The sequence below is a fragment of the Anopheles ziemanni genome, chromosome 3 (assembly GCF_943734765.1).
Source record: "Anopheles ziemanni chromosome 3, idAnoZiCoDA_A2_x.2, whole genome shotgun sequence".
NCBI lineage: Eukaryota > Metazoa > Arthropoda > Insecta > Diptera > Culicidae > Anopheles > Anopheles ziemanni.
This window is the reverse complement of record NC_080706.1, coordinates 58,416,795-58,435,631: the sequence shown is the minus strand read 5'-3', so window position 1 is coordinate 58,435,631 and position 18,837 is coordinate 58,416,795. Positions and strand designations below refer to the sequence as shown.

The 18,837-nt window shown below is 39.5% G+C and overlaps 1 protein-coding gene across 1 annotated transcript; it reads left to right on the top strand.

The window, feature by feature from the left end:
* The first annotated feature begins 1,251 nt into the window (after nt 1-1,251).
* Nucleotides 1,252-18,539, top strand: LOC131287875 (CD151 antigen-like). The gene is made up of 5 exons (XM_058316964.1): nt 1,252-2,064; nt 13,229-13,420; nt 17,369-17,542; nt 17,808-17,981; nt 18,118-18,539. Exons 1-5 carry the CDS (start codon nt 1,756-1,758, stop codon nt 18,259-18,261), a joined length of 993 nt encoding a protein of 330 aa, XP_058172947.1. The 5' UTR covers nt 1,252-1,755; the 3' UTR covers nt 18,262-18,539.
* The last annotated feature ends 298 nt before the right edge of the window (nt 18,540-18,837 follow it).

Below are 18,837 nucleotides of genomic sequence, written 5' to 3'. Positions count from 1 at the left end.
ATTTTTCTGTGAACATTTCACCATAATGAAACGACCCAGCTTTGATAACTGTTTTTATTAATTCAAATTATTGTAAAATTTGCCTTCCATGAATCAAATGGCTGGATAAAAATAATGCAAAAAATCAGGGTTCGTCTAAAAAATCCTTTTATTTATGAAACGGCTTTGAAGCAATAGATCTTAACGGTTGGAATTAATAGAATCAGGAAGTTGTTAATTATTTTTAAATTCGCTCCATAACCTTCTGGGCGCTTAGTTGTGCTGCTTCGTATCACTCAATTCTAGAGAAAAAAAATATCCAAAGATGGGTTTTGCATACGCCCAAGTTTTTCCGAAAATCCTTAAGTACTTTAATCGGTCAGAGGTGAAGTAAAATGTACGGGACATTAATCAATTTTCATATTTTTTTCATTCCAGGTTCTAATGGCAAGCAGCCAAGAATGTACGACGTCCATTTGTGAAGTGCTTTAAGGGTGCTAAACGCACCACGGAAAACAAGATTTGTTCTAGATACCATCTGATATGGTGAAAGTTTGCATCAAACGTACTCACTCTTTCCTGTGGTGGCTTGGCTTTTGTGAACGATAGTTAAACGGTACGTCCCGGTGCCCAAGGAAGCAAACACGTCGACAAACGCTGAATACCAGCCCGGTATTATCTCGCCGAAGCGCAAAAAGCGCCTTCGTATCGCCACTGCACGATGCACGGAATAAACGCCGTCCTTTCACGAGAGCATCTAAGAAGCGGAGCGGATCCAGTTCAACATTCATAGTCCTCGATAATGATCGAAGCGTCGAGTTCAATCAATTGTCATCACCAACCTACATCCAATCAGTGAGCCCAACCACCGTTTCGCCGATTTGATTGGAATGTATTGGACTGAAAGTAGTCACGACGCCGGTGACTGTCCGTAAATCTCTTGAGTAAAGCAGGCAACCCTCGGAAATGTCTTCCGTCGACGCGCGTATGCCGGACACCGGACTGCCTAGTCTTTATGCTGGCGAGGAGCGCCGTCCTCGGAGTCATCATCATGCGTAATACGCCGTCCGTGAGTCACGAAACAATCGCCTTAACATTGCGTCCAGACGATGAGAATATTATGGCTTGACCGGTAACGCCAGCAGTTTTGCAGCAGACCAACATCGGTTTTCAAAGGAACCTACTACATCGCCCGTTGCTGACGGTCGCCTTTAATTGACTACCTTTTGATTTTGGACCCCCGAAAAAAAATTCGTGTATCTCGTCCGTGGCGCGATTGAACGCAAAGGCGTGGAAGACGTTGGCTAAATTGCAACAAATCATTGGGTCACGCCAAGAATGTCAGTTTCTTTTTTAGTGTTGCCGTGATACACTGGTGGAAAAGTGTGCGTGGTTTGATAAAACCTCATTAGTGGTGGTATTAGTTTGAATGTTAAAAAAGGAGAAAAAAAACATTTCAAGATCACCATCGGTGTTCGCTTAGCAACGCATAGTTTACGGCATTTTACTTTATTCGTCGTCATATCCACACGGTTCTGCCTCAAACACGATAGAATATTTATGATACCATCGCGAACTCGTTAGAAGTCGGTCGTTTGCAAGCTGAGGCAAATCGATTATACTGGGTCTGTGCCGTTCACCGTGCCATAAATAACCGATATCCAACTAACCGACCCATACCGTGCGAGCCGCACGGTAGAACGCGTAAGGACAACTTTTCGGACGTTGGTTTGAGTTTTCTTTCTCGTTGCGCGTTTACGCGGCGGCACCGCATGAATGTCCTCACAGATGGGACACTTTCTTGGACCGGACGACTCCTCCGAAATCGAGCCGTTCGATCCGGAGGCCCTACATTACAGAGGCTCGACGACGTCGGGCACCCCGTCAGCGGCTGCGGGTCGCAAGGTGAAACAGAATCCGGTCATCGTTAGCGGGTCCGGTGCTGGAACTAGCAATGGCAGGAACGGTTCCCGATCGAATCAGAAAACTTCACCCAACACACCAAAGCAGAAAACGCGGGATTCCGATTGTTGTAGCATTAACTTCATTAAGTATTCCTTGCACATATTCAACACAATGTTCCTGGTAAGTAACTATCGTTTCATAGCTCTTAATGTAACTCTAGAAGATATAGCTCTACCATAACGTTGTTCGATTCTTAGTTTTTTACCTAGGTTTTTTTTTCAAGTTTATCATAAACAATTTTATTTCAATGTAGTATAGACAAATAAAGCAAATTTCACTCAGTTTTTTGAAGCCAGAACGATTTCATTCAACGAAATATCAGCGATTACAACTGTTCAAATAACATAAACGGAAATATTCTACTGATATGCCCAGGAGCAATTATCCACACGAAAATAGAAATGGGTAGAGTTCATGCCGTCGTTTGCCTCAAATTAGATGCCACCCACCAAATAGCTCTAAAGCTCGAAAGCTTTAGATTCTAATTATCTGATCGGATAGATCATAAATCTACCGATAACAACACGGCGGGCTTAGTTTCGTGGCGAATTTCATTGTATCGAGCTAGCGCGGAATGAAAAGCCTTTGAAACAGGCAGGTGTCTTGGGAAAACTGATTGCTTTCCCCCATTCGTTCAAGCATCCAGCACTCCACAGTAGACATTAAAGTTGTTTGAGAACGTCTAGAAAGCGAAAAATGTCAGGAAACGAACCATATTAAGCTGGCACAAATCATTGAGGCAACTTGCGGTAGCACGTGATGGTGGCCACTATCAAAAAGATGACTTTCTGGGTTGATTTATTTTTATACTTTCTTTTTTGTACCCTTCCTTTCTCTTGATATAGGTTTCGAAAGAGTCGGTTTGACACGTGAAGTCAAAATCGACATCGGGTCAATTTTTGTTTCAAATCTGTCAGGTCGTTAGAGATCAAACTTGTCGTTGGAAAAGTGGTCCGATGTTATCGTCAGACCATCCATCTTTTTGGAGGGAAATGAAAACAAAATCTTTGAAAGAAAAAAACATAGCAGAATGATTGGTACAAAATGCGATGAATTTCAAGCAGTTTGGGGTAGTAGGAGTCGCAACCCCGGCCATTTAGCCCACGCCATGTCGTTTTTCATGAATCGGCCCTTTTGTGAAGACAGATATTCTAACGCTACCGCAACATTATGTTTACCTGCTGACCCGTGCAGGTATTTCTCTTTTATCATCGTTGTTTTTTCTTAACTCTCTACCATTTCACCCTCCGGCGAGACACCTCAGCATAATTTTTAACTACCGTCGACATTTGTATGGTGCATAATTTAGTATCCCATTTGGAGCACCTGTCTGGGAACGGGAGTCCGTGAATGTTTTCTATTTACGAAATCAAAACAAATCACTGGCCCATATAGCATTTTTGCCTCTCTTAGGTATGCAAAAGAAATAATGCGTTGAAATATGCCTGAAAACATGGACTCGGGTTTATTTTAAAATAGCCTCATTGTTGATTACGTTGCTATCATTGTGCATACCTGCGAAACCGTCTCAGAAATTCGTTCGGAATCGTACAAGATCCCAATGCTTAAAGGCACAAATTCAGTAGGGAATCATCATTGTACATTACGATAACTTTTAGAACTTTGGCTGACAGACAGTAATTCATGACCGTTAATACGATCCAGTCTACACCAACTGCGGCTGTAGTCCTCCTTTTTTCTTATTAGAAATGGGATGTGCGCAATAATTCGCTAACTTTAATATGAAAACAGTATCAGTTCCTTATACTTACCTTTGATTTTACTCTACGAATATTTTTTTAAACCTATCTTATTATTTCGTCTTGAACACGGACCACAAAAAGACCTGTTAACAATTGTTAATTGTTTCCTTTTAAAAAAATACTGTAATAGTCGATGTATTTTTACAGTATTGATTAAAATCTCAAATTTTCAACTCACTATGATACTTTTAAAGTATCATTGTTTTTCATTTCTGATGTCTGCAGATTTTTAATGTAAAAGAAAGTTAACATGTAAATCAAACTAAACCTTGCGCAGGACCAATATCGTAGATCAATATCGAAATATTCCATTTAGAACAGTCTTTGACAACGAACATTCTCTACTATCGTGAATATAGTAAGTACTTCCTGTTCTCAAATTGTAATTGACAGCTCAAATTCTCCGTGTAAGGACGAAATGTGTGCTGCATCAACACCACACAGACGAGCATATAATCCGATAAAATAACCGCGCAATCCTGTTTCTGCCAGTTTTGGCCAACGCTGGATTCAATCACCAGTAGACGAAGGTACCAATTATGACTTTCGTTGGGTTGATCCGATTTTGTTCACTCGCTGTTCGTCTAATACTGCTTCGCACATCAACACCTGTCCGGGGGACACCTGTCAAATCTATCATTTAAACCCGTCCATTCCAGAGAGAAAATTGGATTGCATATCGGCATTGCTGTTTTCTCTATCTTTTTTCTTGCTCCGGTTGATTCCACATTGGATTTGCAAGCCTCTAGAGGAAGAATTTAGACTCGTTTCGGATTCCGATTCCTTTTTACGAATGAAATAAAAAAACTGCCCAATCACATAGAAAATCCACAGGGCCATTCGTGAAACGTACTCGCGTTGGGAATGGAAATAATGTTGGCTTTGCTTCCTGGAACCCCCAGAATTTTACCACATCTAACATCTTCCAAAACAGTCCGTCACTGCACCGCAGTGTCGAGTGACTGAACCTTCTCTGTGGGCTCCAAACGAACGGCTTGACAAATATCAGCTTGTGTATGCAACTATTTTCCTTTCCCGGCTCTTCAGGTTTCTTCATCTAGACCCCATAACGAACTGTAGACGAAGGCCTAACCACCACCCACGAATCGAGAGACGCAGGAACAAACTTCCCAGAACGGAACGACTGTGTTTGATTTGTACTTGAAAACTATTTCGTCTACCAATCATCTAGCACCATCGATTAGAACCGCTCCCCAAAATTCGATTTTGCCGCACATTATAGAGCTCTCGAAAACCGGTGTCACATCCGACGGTCCCATTCGTAAAACGACTTGTACGATAGCGTGAGCCAAAAAGCTGCGACTGGTTGCGTGGATACTTGCTGCCGACTAGAAGCCGTAAGCTATTGTGTTCAAATAGAGATGTGACAGCGTCGATTGAAACTGTACGTCAGTATTCCGGGACTGTTGAGACGAGGAATTGCGGCCAAAGTCATTGAAATACCTGTTTCCAATATTTTGCTTTGGTGCGAGCGATAGTACCCGCCGCATGTGTAATAGAAAGCTTTGAACTGTCGTACGCCATATGCCAATAGAAGATTCTGTTGAGCATTACGTAAATATAAATTTAAAAACTCCAACTTTCAAAACTATCAAGCATGCCAATAGGATTCTTATCTTACTTACTAATTTTTTAGTAAAATCTTAAATGTTGCTGTGGTTTCGACCGTTTACCTTTGATAAAATCCCCCTAGTAGGATTTGGTTAGGTGAGTTGCTGTGACCATTTGACGAATGCTCTATTGTTTATCGGTTGTCAGCCATTGTATCAGCGGGGTTCACGGTTAGAACCCCCGATTTCTTACATAATGTGTCCACTCGCACCTGCAAACATGGCATATAAAAACAAATTACAGTTTTGACGTGCATTGCAGAGGTTTCTTTAAAGACACAAAGTAGCCTACAACATACAATTTAATTTGGCTTCTAGTTTCCAAATCTTGCACAAAGGCTGTTCATAGTCAATTGTTTGTCGAAACATTGTTTACAGTAAAAATGATAAATGCCGCGTAAGACGCCCCTGGGACATGGGATTTGACATGAACTCAGAACCACTAGATTGGTTAAGAGCTGGCAAATAAACCTTTCGTATTGTATACGACACAACGGAGAGTAAATTTGGCGAGCTAAACGACACTTGGTGGCCCCATAATGACATCGATTAATAATCACCTGCTGGTTTATTACTCTTTCAAAATTACCTATCATGTGCAAACGAGCGAACACCTTTGTCGGAGTGTTTTATTTGTGGGAAGTAAATCTTGTCTAAATGCTCTAAATGAAATTTAACATCTACCACACATATGGTAAAAATATCAAATAATGAGAATATTTGAGTTCAATCATTTTAAACAAATGGTTAATCAATATATTTTTCATCGACAATAATTAGGTAATCAATATTTGAAATGAATATGTCAGGTATGTGGATCACTTCTGTTGAACTGTTCTGAGTTAAGCAGAATCTAATAAACTTGCAAACTTAACGGTAGTACTTGAATACTGGTCATATGTTCTGAAGAGCATCCTCCAGAACATACCTAGCTCGTTGATTTAGCACATCGACTAGTTTAACGATTTCTTGACCAGGCACAGCAGCAAAATGGACGTCAACCCACGTATCCCGCACGATTCGACTACCGCAATAGGACGTATCTTGTTCGGCAATAAATTTCCCAACTGAAATAGGCCATTAGATGCTAGTCCAAGGAGCTTTCATGGTCGCGCCATGTTGTAGCGGTAATTATGACAACAAATAGTGATTAGACAATCGCAATAAATTTGGATCCAGGACTGTTACATTCCCCGCTTCTGTTACGCTTCATTGCTACGCAGGTCATCACGCCAATGTACGTTGGCACGTGGTCAAATACGGAGCAGTGTTGCGTAGCTAAAGGAATTCCATAAAGTATGTCTCGCAATCAGGTGGGTGCTTGAGTTGAAGAGCTATGAAGTATCCATGCAACAGGGACTATAATTCTGCCGTTGGGTGTGTTCTGCTAGGAACTCAAATAATCAGCCATTCGAATAACAGTATCCTAACAATCAACCTCAGGCCACTTGTGTTTTGAGGCAAACGATATCTCTCCTGTTACAGCTACTTGGCATTACGCTGAGCTTCCGCTTAGATGGCTCTAAAATCACTTCAAATTCCCAGAGAGTGATGTTAAGTTGCTGGTAGGAAATATATTAACACAAATTGTCAATTCTACACCAAACTTTTTTATTTATTGCCTAGATTGGTGGAAACATCTTTTTTCATCAAGAAATTTAAAGTTTTTAACTTAAAATAATTGATTATAAAAAATAGAATGCATGCCCTCCACCAGAGGTAACTATTCTTTAACTTGAGCCTTTCTTTTTTTCTCTCAAGCGTTCACAAATATTGCATGAGCCTTGATGAGTATCTTGGAGGTATTAGAAATATAGCAAGGAGGCTACTATTCTATAAATAAGGAAAACTAATTGAACAGCGGTTACGTCATAATCGTTTATGAGTAAAAAAAGACCAACGAGAACATAGTTTATACGCAATGGATGTTATGTAGATTTCACTGTGTTTGTAAACACATTGCAACATAACCGAAGCCTTAGAAAAACTAAAATTCTGGCTATCTGATTTTAACAGTTTCTTATGATGTGATGTCGCTTTTTTTTTAATTCACTCTTTATTGAACGCTCCTGTTTTTTTGACAAAAAGTAATCGTTTCTTTTTTGCCAAACTTTGGGTGTTGTTCCATGGTCCAAGAAATTAAAGAACTGGAAGGAAGTTGAGTTAAATAGATAGAGAATTGACTTGCCTATGTGCGGCCGCGTGGTAGTGAACGAATAGTGCATTAATTTGTGCGTTCTGTGTTAATGAAGATTTATTGTATGACTGGTCGAATTTCATGCTAGCGTAAATGAATCAGGGTCTTAGAAGTGTTTTCGACTGTTATTGGATGCCAAACCAATCCGAAACCATTACGAGAGCCAACCGGAAACCAACCAGTGACTCGAAATGAAAGCTATTGATTTTTGAACCCTTTTTTAACCGACATCAGAGTGTGTTCGGTCGTTACGATCGATGATGTTAGAATTCTCCGGGTGATTGTACGAATCCTCACAACATTGTATTCCCGAGAATTTGTTCCCAAATAGAAAAGCCCCCATCAATTCTCCGGCCATTGGCCTCGTTCTTTTACAATTTGTTTGGTCATATTTTTCCGATAATGTATGAAATAAATTTTTATTGTTTGCCAGTGAAGCCTTCAGGCAGTTAGCTTATCAGCTAAAAAACATACAGAACGAATGCAGTGGCTGTTAAACTGAATCTGAACAAATAAGATTTAACAAACCGTTATTAAAACATTGATTTCTATGAAGTCATCAGAAGTGTTAAAACTGTTGAATGAGCTCCTTGTATGAGCGCTACAGCAGTTAACGTACAAAATTTAAATCAAAGTAGAAAAGCGAGGTAATTGGGCTTAGGAACAGGAATTTTTGAAGTACATCACTCTAACTTTTTTATGATTCTGAACCGCTTTATCATACTGATGCTTCCTGTTGACTTGAAGACCGAAAGTTTTCAGGATTCACCAGCTGCCGTTTTCAGCAGTTTTTTTTATCTCGTCAATTCAACTGCACCATTTTATGATGACGCTGTTTCAAGTAGACATCCTTCATCAACGGCGAGTCGGGCATACTGTTTTTATGCCACGAAAAACCATCATAGAAAGTGCTAAAAGAAAAAAAATCAACGCTTTCCTATCACTTTCAAGAAATTCACTGCATTTTTTATGTTTGTCCATTATACCATTTCCTAACCCAAGCGCTGAGTGTCACAAACAGCTTTATTGCGTTGCAGAATTGCCACCAGGATAAGGTGCTACAGCTATTGCATGAATGGATATAACGCATTTGAATCATCCTATGGACATTAATATTTCCGCTCTGTCAACTCTGAAACGCAAATTTTAGCACGATAGAACTGCAGTACGTGAGGAATAATAATTGTGCTTCTTGAAGTCTTCCCGTTTTACTTTATTAGCTAATCTCTGCCTTGTCTTGTGTTCTGAAACTATATCTTTTTTAATTTAACTTACATTAAAGAGCGCCGGGGCTCACCACCTCGACGGCGTGGGTTCGAATCCCAACCGAGACCGGACCCTCCCCTGTACGAGAGGACTGACTATCCACGTACAACAGGGAAACAAGTTTCGTAAGCCCTTAACGGGCAGGCATGACCAAGAGGTCGTTACGCCAAGAAGAAGAAGATATTAAAGAGCAATAGAATTCTCAAAAGAACAATGTAAGATCCCAAATATCAAAGGTCAAAACGACTTTTCTTATTTATTTTGTAATTTTTCGAAATTGTTATATTAACGAAAATTATTCCTAAAAACCATTGAGTTTATCGCTATCAGATGATGACCTCATGATGGCGTTGATGTGGAAACTACCCTCGAATACCAAATTTTTTTTTAGTTCTGTATTCGACGCCTGTACTTTAAGCCCCCGTGCATACGATACGATACGACATGTATGGACAAGAAACAGTACAACAGGAAAGAAACATCATAATTTTGTAAAATATCAGTACGTAAACCATAAAACCTATGCAAACTTAACAAACCAGAGGTATGTTTGAATTTTGTTTCCTTTCTCGTTCTTAACTTCGTTGCCTCATGCATTAGTCAACTGGATGTGATATGTAAAGTTGCTCGGGCTGCTTATCGTACTGTGCCTTCGCGTTTATTTATTTTGAATGTTTGCTTTATATGTTAGCGTTAAACCTCATCGAGAACGTTTACTCATGACCAACCAAAATATTTGTTAGACACACTCTAACCAATTTCCTCCAATGATCTTACGAACTGTAGCTCTTTGGAACAATTGTGTTGCTCACATAAAAAATACTCATCTGCAATTTTCTTGTTCTTAGGCAACACATAGCTAGCTGATGAAGCACATGAAGCAACAAACAGCCACTGACTTCGAGGGGTCCGACAAACCCTTCTTTGCCCAATTCAGATGCAGCCTTAAAAATTCAATATAAGCAGACACAACAGTGGCTGCCACTTGAAGCTAATGACTTCTGGTACTTCGAGTGTCGAGTTGGAATCCATCCACTAAAACCAGTCCTCCAAACGACTTCCATTTCTAATCAACCGTCAATGCCACAGATTCGGCCGCCTTTGGTGCAAATGCAGTCAAAAAACCTTGCACCAAAACCAAACCCCAATCCCACCAACACAACTTTTTCTGTCGCGTGCGCCCGCTTGCATTAATCTGGCTGTTGATGTTTGATGAATGTTCTCCATTATTGCTACAGAAACCAGCGCAACCGACTGTGTCTGGAATGCATCTGAATACAGTATCAATATTGTTATGCACTGAAGAAATATGTTTACCACTCACACCCATTGAATCCAATTACGTTGATTTAAACCAATTGGAATAGAATGAATGTAGAGCATAACAGTTTAAGATCCGTTTGATATATTCAGTACAATTTTTGAAAATTTTTAACTCGAATATTTGCAAACGATTTATTTTAATTTTTTATTCTGGGAAATAGTTATGCTGATCCCACAACCAAACATTCTCATATGAAGAAATTATTATTCACGTATAATGAAAGTTAGCTTATAGTCACTTAAATTAAGCGTCAACCTATCTATTAGCAAAGGTTACCGAGCGTATTCGTAAACTTTTCTGAACAAAAAATCTTAACCCGATTTTATTATAATTTGTTTCAACGAACGTTTTACGTCTCCATGGTTTTGTTTTTTACCTGTTGGGAATGAATAATAATCCCCACGATTAACCAAGTAGAAATATTTTAATGAATAACCAGATGATAAAATTTTAACGATCAATCAAACAGTGTTCTTAGGGTTTGAATACAACGAAGCACGATATTTATAAGCATACGTGTATGTATATCAACACTTTAATGATGAAAAAGCTTATAGTTTTTTACTTTAATGTCTTTAATTGATTAAACCGATTCCTTTCTTTCGTTTCGTTGCATCAGCTGTCAAGAATGTTAAAGGGATGCAATATCGATGATGTATCGATGAGTTTGAAGTAAATTAAACCAATACCCATAAAATATTGGGATGAACAGGCGTGCCTTTCAAATGCTCACACAAGCATTTAATCTATACAAATTCCAAAGAAAATCAATCCTATGCTCGCCTGCGTAAGATTGGAATGGTGACTGAATCAAACGAAACGCAAATGTACCCCTCTGTGGCATTCCCATATCACACACAGATCATGGTTTACTGGTCGTTATTCCAACTGATGCTGCGGTCAGCTGAATGAGTCGTCTCATTTAAGATTTGCTCGACTTGCCCAACCAATGTCCAGCTGGAAAGTAAATACATCCAAAATGCTCAGCTTCGCTTTATCTATATCTTAATTGATTCCTAGTGGCCTTGCCTTCGCTTCATTGCCTGGGCATAAAGCTACCGTTATAGAAACTTCAGATGGACAGAATCGTTGTTCCAGGCGATCGATCCAGGCAGACCGCACACAGCTACAAGAGAACCTCCATATTTGGAAAGCGATGAGCTATGCGGGGCACTACTGTAGAACGTGTAACTCTAAAATGCTAACTCTGAAGTACTGGAGAGAATGAAGAAGCCAACGATAAGAACGGTTGAATACGTAATGTTCGGTGCAGATTCGGTTTGTATTATTTTTTCGTCTCAAGTGCTTCAAGAATGTTTGTCTGTAGCTCAATTCAATTGGCTCGTATGTATGTTCGAAAGCGGTTCGGGTGAATGTTAAGAAAATGAAAAGAACTTCGTCAATTAAAATACCATTAATATAGCAGATTGCCAATGCTGGTAGCTTCGGGAAAAGTAAGATTTACGATAAAGTTGTGCATACACCGTGCACCAAAGGGAATGAAAGGAATGGAACATAAAAGTTTTCAAGAGTTTATGTATCTAGAATAACATTAGAATCTGTACAGCTTTCTGTAGTTCAAGATTTGTGATACAATGTAATCCTCAAATAAACCAAAGTTGTAAAACTCACGAAAAATAAAAATAATGTTATTTGTTGGGTGATCGTCGAAACGAAGTGAAGCGGATGCGCAGAGCTACGGCGTTGAACGGCAAAGAAGTCAAAATAATTCCTTGGTGGAAGTTCTGAAAAGAACTGGTGTTTATTTTGCTCCTATCTCTGGATCATGATGTTCACTTGTCGGAGGTTTTCTACGTTGTGACCCTTTTCTAACTGGAATACTCTTTTTATAGCGAGTTAGGCGAGCTGCGCGAATTTTCTACCCTAAATTACTTCTCTAACTTGAATGACCTATCCTTCTCTTTGTAAGTAAGCTGTGAATGACTTATTTCCTGCGCTTGATCATTTTCTAACTATTCTTGTGTGCCACTCAACATTATTACTTGGCTTCTACTAACTACCTCAAGCAATTATTTTACCCTCAACAATAGTGTTGACTTCAATTTAATCGGCAAATGCTTTCATTTTTCTCTGATCGGTTCTAACACAAAGGTAGTATCCAACTTCTACTTTAGCTCCTAACGCAAAAAGTTTGACTTTTGTTCGCTGTGCTATTCCCATAAATTTTATTTCAATTCGATTCTTTTCGATTCGATTTCTCACCGCAAACGAGCTAACGTGTCAGAAACCAATTGCAATAGTCAATAAACCCTGCACCGCTTGATGGTTATAACATTATTCGAATACGGTTGGATACTTGACCAGCTACTTTTTCCTTTCCTTTCGAACTCATTCTGCATTTACTCGTGAGGCTTTCATCAGGAGTCGGAAGTTGATGAAGAAATAATGGTTTCTTCTTCTATGCATTACTGCAAACCTTGAACCCGTCCTGGGAAAGCCAAAGTCCAATTGGACTTTCCGCAGTCCATCGCATCCTGATGGGAACTACCACTTTCGCGTTAAGTGAAGAGCTATCTCTGGACCTATTTTCTCGTTCCCCAAGGAACAATTGAATTTTTACATCTACTACCGGTACCTTATGGACCAGACACTCTGTGAACCTCGGAGAGGAATGACAATTTAGTTTGCGAACAATTTGTAGCATAGCATGGACGAAACGGACCAAGTGCACTCGAACTTTTCTCTTCATTTCATGGCCACTTGATACTCATTCTCTTTTCTGCTCGGTCTTGTGCCAAATCACACTGCTAACGATTTCCATACCCTGCGAATTAGAATTGCTGCTCGTTACACTAACAACCAAGTTAGTGGAGGGATAAAATTGAAGAAAAACAGTTCAGAAGATTATGCCGTTGTATTTTTTTTGTCTATTTGGCTGTATGTAACATGACTTCCATGCCTTCCATGACCATAAGCATGAAAGAGCTATATCGAAAGAAGTTCAGATATTTAAAGTTTTATTGCCCAATTGTACACCAGTTGCAGAGATTTTCTATTATTTACAAAACAAAATTGAATTTAATTTATGTATCCATCTTCGCTATTTCGTCGTTACAATAATCTTTTCATCTTCTATTTATAGATTTCAGGAATGGTTATCGTTGGCGTTACACTTTGGACAGTTTTCTGGAAACATCAGTACATTTCCCTCCTATCAACAACCAACTACGTAATCGGAACGTATGCCCTACTGGCGGCCGGCCTACTTGCAGTAATCGGCGGAGTGCTCGGTTGTTGTGCCGTTTGTCACGAGCACCGAGGTATTTTGTTAATGGTAAGTAGAGGTTTTATAACAATGATACTCAAGTTGATACAGCCGAAACGTTTGTAATCGATTTAACATTATGCATATTGAATTTATGAATCGTTACCATCGTTACCTATTTTTATAAAACCGATTATAAATAAAATAGTACAACAATTTCGTGTACACTTTACGCCACGACCATGTTCCTTCGGAAACAGTACACACCTAAACTGACATAGTATGTAACGGAGAACGAGAAAATATTCATTTAATGTTGGCACTTGTCTAAATTAATGCTGCTCTTGGCAATTTTCCCCCGAAAATCCCCAAACTACCTCATATTCATGAGCTACGCTACATTTGAAGGCCTGCAGCCCGCAGCTGTTTGTGGTTGACTGGCGAAGAAAAATGAATTATTAATCATTCGATTGGTTTTAAATTGTGCCAACACCAACAGCTGCTGGCTCTCGCTCTGACAATCGTTCGTCTGATCGTTCGTGCGTCGTTAGAGGAAAAAATTAGCATCTTGATTTAACTTGCCTGCTGGATGATCTGGAAACATTCTAGGCACCGTTCGGGGGCGATGCTTTCCATCATGGTCGATAAGTTGCGATGAATAATTACAACCGTCAGGCATGATCCCGTTAGAATATTTTATGTTGACTTATCTCTATCAGTACAACGCCTATCTTTTTTATTTCATCTTATTTTTCCTGCGCATGGAAAATCCCTTTCAATTATTCATCGACGAAAAGCAAACAGCGATACTGAACAAATTTTTCGAATCGAATTTGCTCCAGACCCATCGTTTCAACAAATTAAGGTCGGAAATGTATATACCATTCTACTAAAATTTGTCAGTGCTCCAGCCAAAAATAGAATCGTTATAGCGTTATCAACATGAATTAATATTCATAAAAAGAAAGTTGTTTGGTAACCAACTGGAGCATTGTTTTGTAAAATGTTTTTAACCAAACCTTAAAGTTGTGTCACACACAGAACTACTTTTTTATTTCGTATTTCATCAATCATGTAGATCAACTTGAAGGACCTTTTTTGAAAACCCGTATCAATTTGTTGAAATATATTGTTGCACGGCAAAAAAATCCATTGTTGTCATTCTCAGTACATAACATTTCTGCCAAAGTAGTTAATTATCTTTACTTTTAATCACATGAGATTTGTATTGACGGCTTCTGTTTAGACAAACTTGAACCATCTGCACAATCTGGGCAAGAGTGCGCGAGGACTGGCACGTCAGAACATCAATTGTCATGTCCAGAAATTACCTAATGCAAGATCATGCACGACTACTCTTGCTTTCCCCAGCACGCATAGCTTCTCTTTCCACGACGCAGACGATACCCACGTGCCCCTCTAGCATGGTTTGACGCACGAATTCCCGACTTCATCGTTAATCACATTGATGTATGTTCAATTAAACGTCCTACCGACAAGTTTATAATCGATTAATTAATGTCACACTGCTCGTGCTCCTTGGCTTGACTCACCCCTGGTCGCGGTCATAAGCAATGGAAATGTCACGTCCGATAGCCCCAGGTTAAAATGTTTTTACATAACCTCAAATTCCCGATGGCGCTAATGTGACATTTTCCGGCGGCAATTCGTGCGACCCGGTGCATACAGGCCCATCCCATGTCCAAACATTGGCCATTTCACGCCTCGGGAAATGTTTGCTCATAGAATGCTAAAACTAATACACGGCTATTCCACCTGTCCCCACACCGATTCACCAGTGCGCAATAAACACCTAGCTTCCTGGATCATCCCGCGAGCTGTAACATGGCTTTCGGCGCTCTGGGGCTGCCGCCAGTTGCCGTCTAGCTTCGGTTCAATTTCAACCTTCCTCGCTAGCATGCACCAAAGGCACTCCGAATCGTACGGCGAGTAGCCCATCGATAATAAATTAAATTCTATTACTGTCCGCACGCGGTCACGATTTTCATTTTATTGCCGACTGCTTTACGGATGGTGCATTTTGAATCGGTATCTGGTGGACGCGACCGATCGATTCTACCGATACCAGCTGGTTGGTGCAGGAATTTTGTGGATTGTCCGATGCGGTCAGCTACGCGGGACCCGTTTAGTCTGTTAGCAATAATAACGTGAAACTATTCCGGCATCACCACCATAGGGACTATAAGTGTAACGATCCTAACCGTGATGATGGATGGTTTAGTTTTTATTTCCAGGCTGCGTTTGTCGATTAAATCATCGACAGCCGGTCAAACGCACGGCGAATGCAAATTCGCAGTGGTTTGTGTTTGTTTTTTGCATTGTTTTCGCGTGTCACTATAAACTTAAAACCTTTCTAGATATATCTAAAACCGAATAAAATAAGCAAATTAATAGCGTTTTATGTCAAAATGTATAATTTGTACTGTAAAACAACGCTTGAGACTACACATGCCATAAAGTAATTGTTCAAATTAACAAAACATCAAATAATTAATTTTTCGCTTTACAATTTGCCATATCATCTCTTCAAGCATGGCCATACAATATAGTCTTTAAATTCGTGCTTCCACAGCCCATAATCTCCATGTTCCACCTGCATTACAACAGTGTAATCCATTGGCATGAATCATCCCAAATCGGGTCTGTAAATCTAATCCTCTCAAACAAAACCTCAATCGCCGAGATTTATTGTCACTACTGAAGCGGAAGTTGCTCCATGATCTTTAAACATTGCTACCAATCATTCATCCGGGCGGTTGCTTTCATAGCCCATGAGAATGGCCCGAAATTCATGCCTTACCCGTTGATAAATCGTCAAAAATGATGAACGTACCGATAAGTAACTCCCGCTCTGATTCGGCGAAATACTACCGACTAATTTCTGCTGCAGTAAATCTAATGGCACTGATTCATTCCATCGGGAGAAAAGCACGCTTGATTCGAGACGCAATCGCAGAAAGGATGTTTGAACACTGAGCGAGGTGCCCCGTTTAACTGAGAAAAGTAGGGAAGTGGGGCAAGATGCAGATGTTTTGAGATGAATTAAGCCTCTTAAAAATATATGAAGTAGTGACATGTGTTTATAAACATGTGTAGTACATGCTATCACAATTTCACATCACGACATTACCATCTCATAAAGAAAACGAGAAAAAAAAAACAAATTGGCTCTAAATGATAAAATATTTTGTTACTATTATTTAATTTACTGCAAGTGGTAAAATTCCAACCGAATAGAAGCTGTTTAGATAATCTCAACACTTCAAATAAAATAGTAAAAAACAAATGGTCTTGAGAGTGAAGCAAAGAGCGCAGTAGCATTCAAAATACTCGTATAAACGATAAAAAGATTCAATAAATGTTCGAAAATCAGGAACGAGGGTAAAAGAGTAAATGAATACCTTCGTTTTTTCGAAACCTCTTGTGCGACAATATACTTAAATATATGAAATTGATGATATATTAATTCGTTATTTTCAACCATCGAGTAGTTGAACCATTTTGTGGACCGTTAATATTCGCCTACGCAATCAACCTAGCGGTGCGGTATGAGGGGGACCCACGGGTCGGGGCCTCATTAACCTTTTTTTAAAAGATTTTTAAGAATTCAACTATGAAAACTAGAATGCTTTCAATAAACCGGATAGAAGAAAATAATGTTTTTCGGTTAAGGGATTATTTTGCCCCACATTACCTTACATTAATGCCGGGGAATTGATGTACGGAAACGTTTCGTTGCGGAAATATTTCATTCCGACAATTCATGAAGTGCGCCTAAATGTATGCGATACAGTGTTAGTCGTTTAAACTTGATTTGAAGTTTGATTTTTCATCCTTGCGATTGGTGGTTTTTACATCCTTCCTTTTATCATATTCAGTCACAATTTAATATAATATTTATTATTGAAAAGTGTAACACATCGTTTTCACCTGTTGTTTAACCTTTTTGTTTTCCATGCATATTTTTTCAAACCAAATGTTCTCTTTTCTTTCCAGTATACGTTTATTCTACTGCTTGTGTTCCTATTAGAGGCCATTGTAGGAGGACTAGCTTATCTATACGAGACACAAATCGAAATCGAGCTTCAACATAGCCTCAATTCTACTTTCGGGGAATACTACGGTGTGAGCGAGAGCCAAACGCAGGCTATTGATAGCATGCAGCAAGAGGTACGTATCGTGCTGTATGCTCGGATGAATCGGATACATCCATGCCAAAGGATAAGATATAACTTAGTTTACAAAACAACTGTTCGCATGTAATTAAATGATTTGTTTTTATTTTCGTTATTCGTCCCACGTGCTGGCTTCACTGCGCTGGTTGCTCCATCGTTGTACTGGTTCGTTCCGTTCGGTATCTGACCCGAATGTGAATGGGAATTGAATCGTAAAACGCGACCCGGCTCTACCGTGGAATAAATCACCGGAACAACAGTTTTCCTGTTGTGGTGCCGTTCGTTTTGAGGATTGGAGGAACAGCGTTTGGCTACGGTCTCGCCGAAAGGACCTGATAAGACCAACCGAAGGTCGTTTGGTACCAGATTCGTGTTGCATTACGGTTTCACCACTGTGTGGGCTGCGCGATGGTCCCAGCAATATACACTACACGGTAAGGGGCGTTAAACAACGACAATTTGTAATCGATATCCTCGATATCTCCGGCTAACAATATCCTACCGCTACCCACCTTTTGTTATCTTTTCCACGCGAGCAAATGACTACAACTCGGTCTTTTTCTATTCAAGGGATGCATCTACCAAATGACAGATGATGTAAAGCAGCATCTGATTCTGCTCGGTGCCATCGGTCTCGGGCTGAGCGTGATACAAATATTCGGCATGATTCTATCCTGCTGTCTTTACGTGAAGCTCAAAAATGTACTCGACTGACAAAAGCCAGCGGATCCAGTAGTCGAGCTAATGGATCCGCTCCCGGACAACATAAGCCTTATCTTCAGGTACGAGGAAACAGCGCACTTGGAGTAAGACTCGCGTTGGCTTAGGTGATTTGCTACCACACATCGGTAGGATTAGTACGATGTACATTATGTATTTTTATGGACACGAAAAATCTATTGTACAAAATGAAAAGATGAATGCAATCAAAGAACGCACTTTAAAAATTGCGCCATGCGTTTAGATTTTAAAATGTGTAAAAGAATAATCAGAAGAAGTTAATATAAAAACTACACATTACAATGTGAGTATAATATTTTGTTAATAAAAAGTTCAAATTTATATATAAAAAGATTTTCTATAATATCCCGATATATTATTCTAACTGTATTTGTATCTCAATTTAGTTCAATCCATCACAATATTTTGTAGTTACATGAGTTTCAAAACCTGAGTTGAATCATTATTAACCAACACCAAAACTTTATTTCCTTCGGTCATCTTTTATAAATATAAACTTCTGCTGAAATGGAACAATTCGTAAAACACATTTTATTTTCCGGCTATTTA

Excerpts from the sequence above, each read along its gene's own strand:
- LOC131287875 (XM_058316964.1), top strand. The coding sequence starts at position 1,756 with ATGTCCTCACAGATGGGACACTTTCTTGGACCGGACGACTCCTCCGAA. Across the intron at positions 2,065-13,228 it reads TATTCAACACAATGTTCCTG|ATTTCAGGAATGGTTATCGT; the intron begins GTAAGTAACTAT and ends TTCTATTTATAG. Across the intron at positions 17,982-18,117 it reads CCAGCAATATACACTACACG|GGATGCATCTACCAAATGAC; the intron begins GTAAGGGGCGTT and ends TTTCTATTCAAG.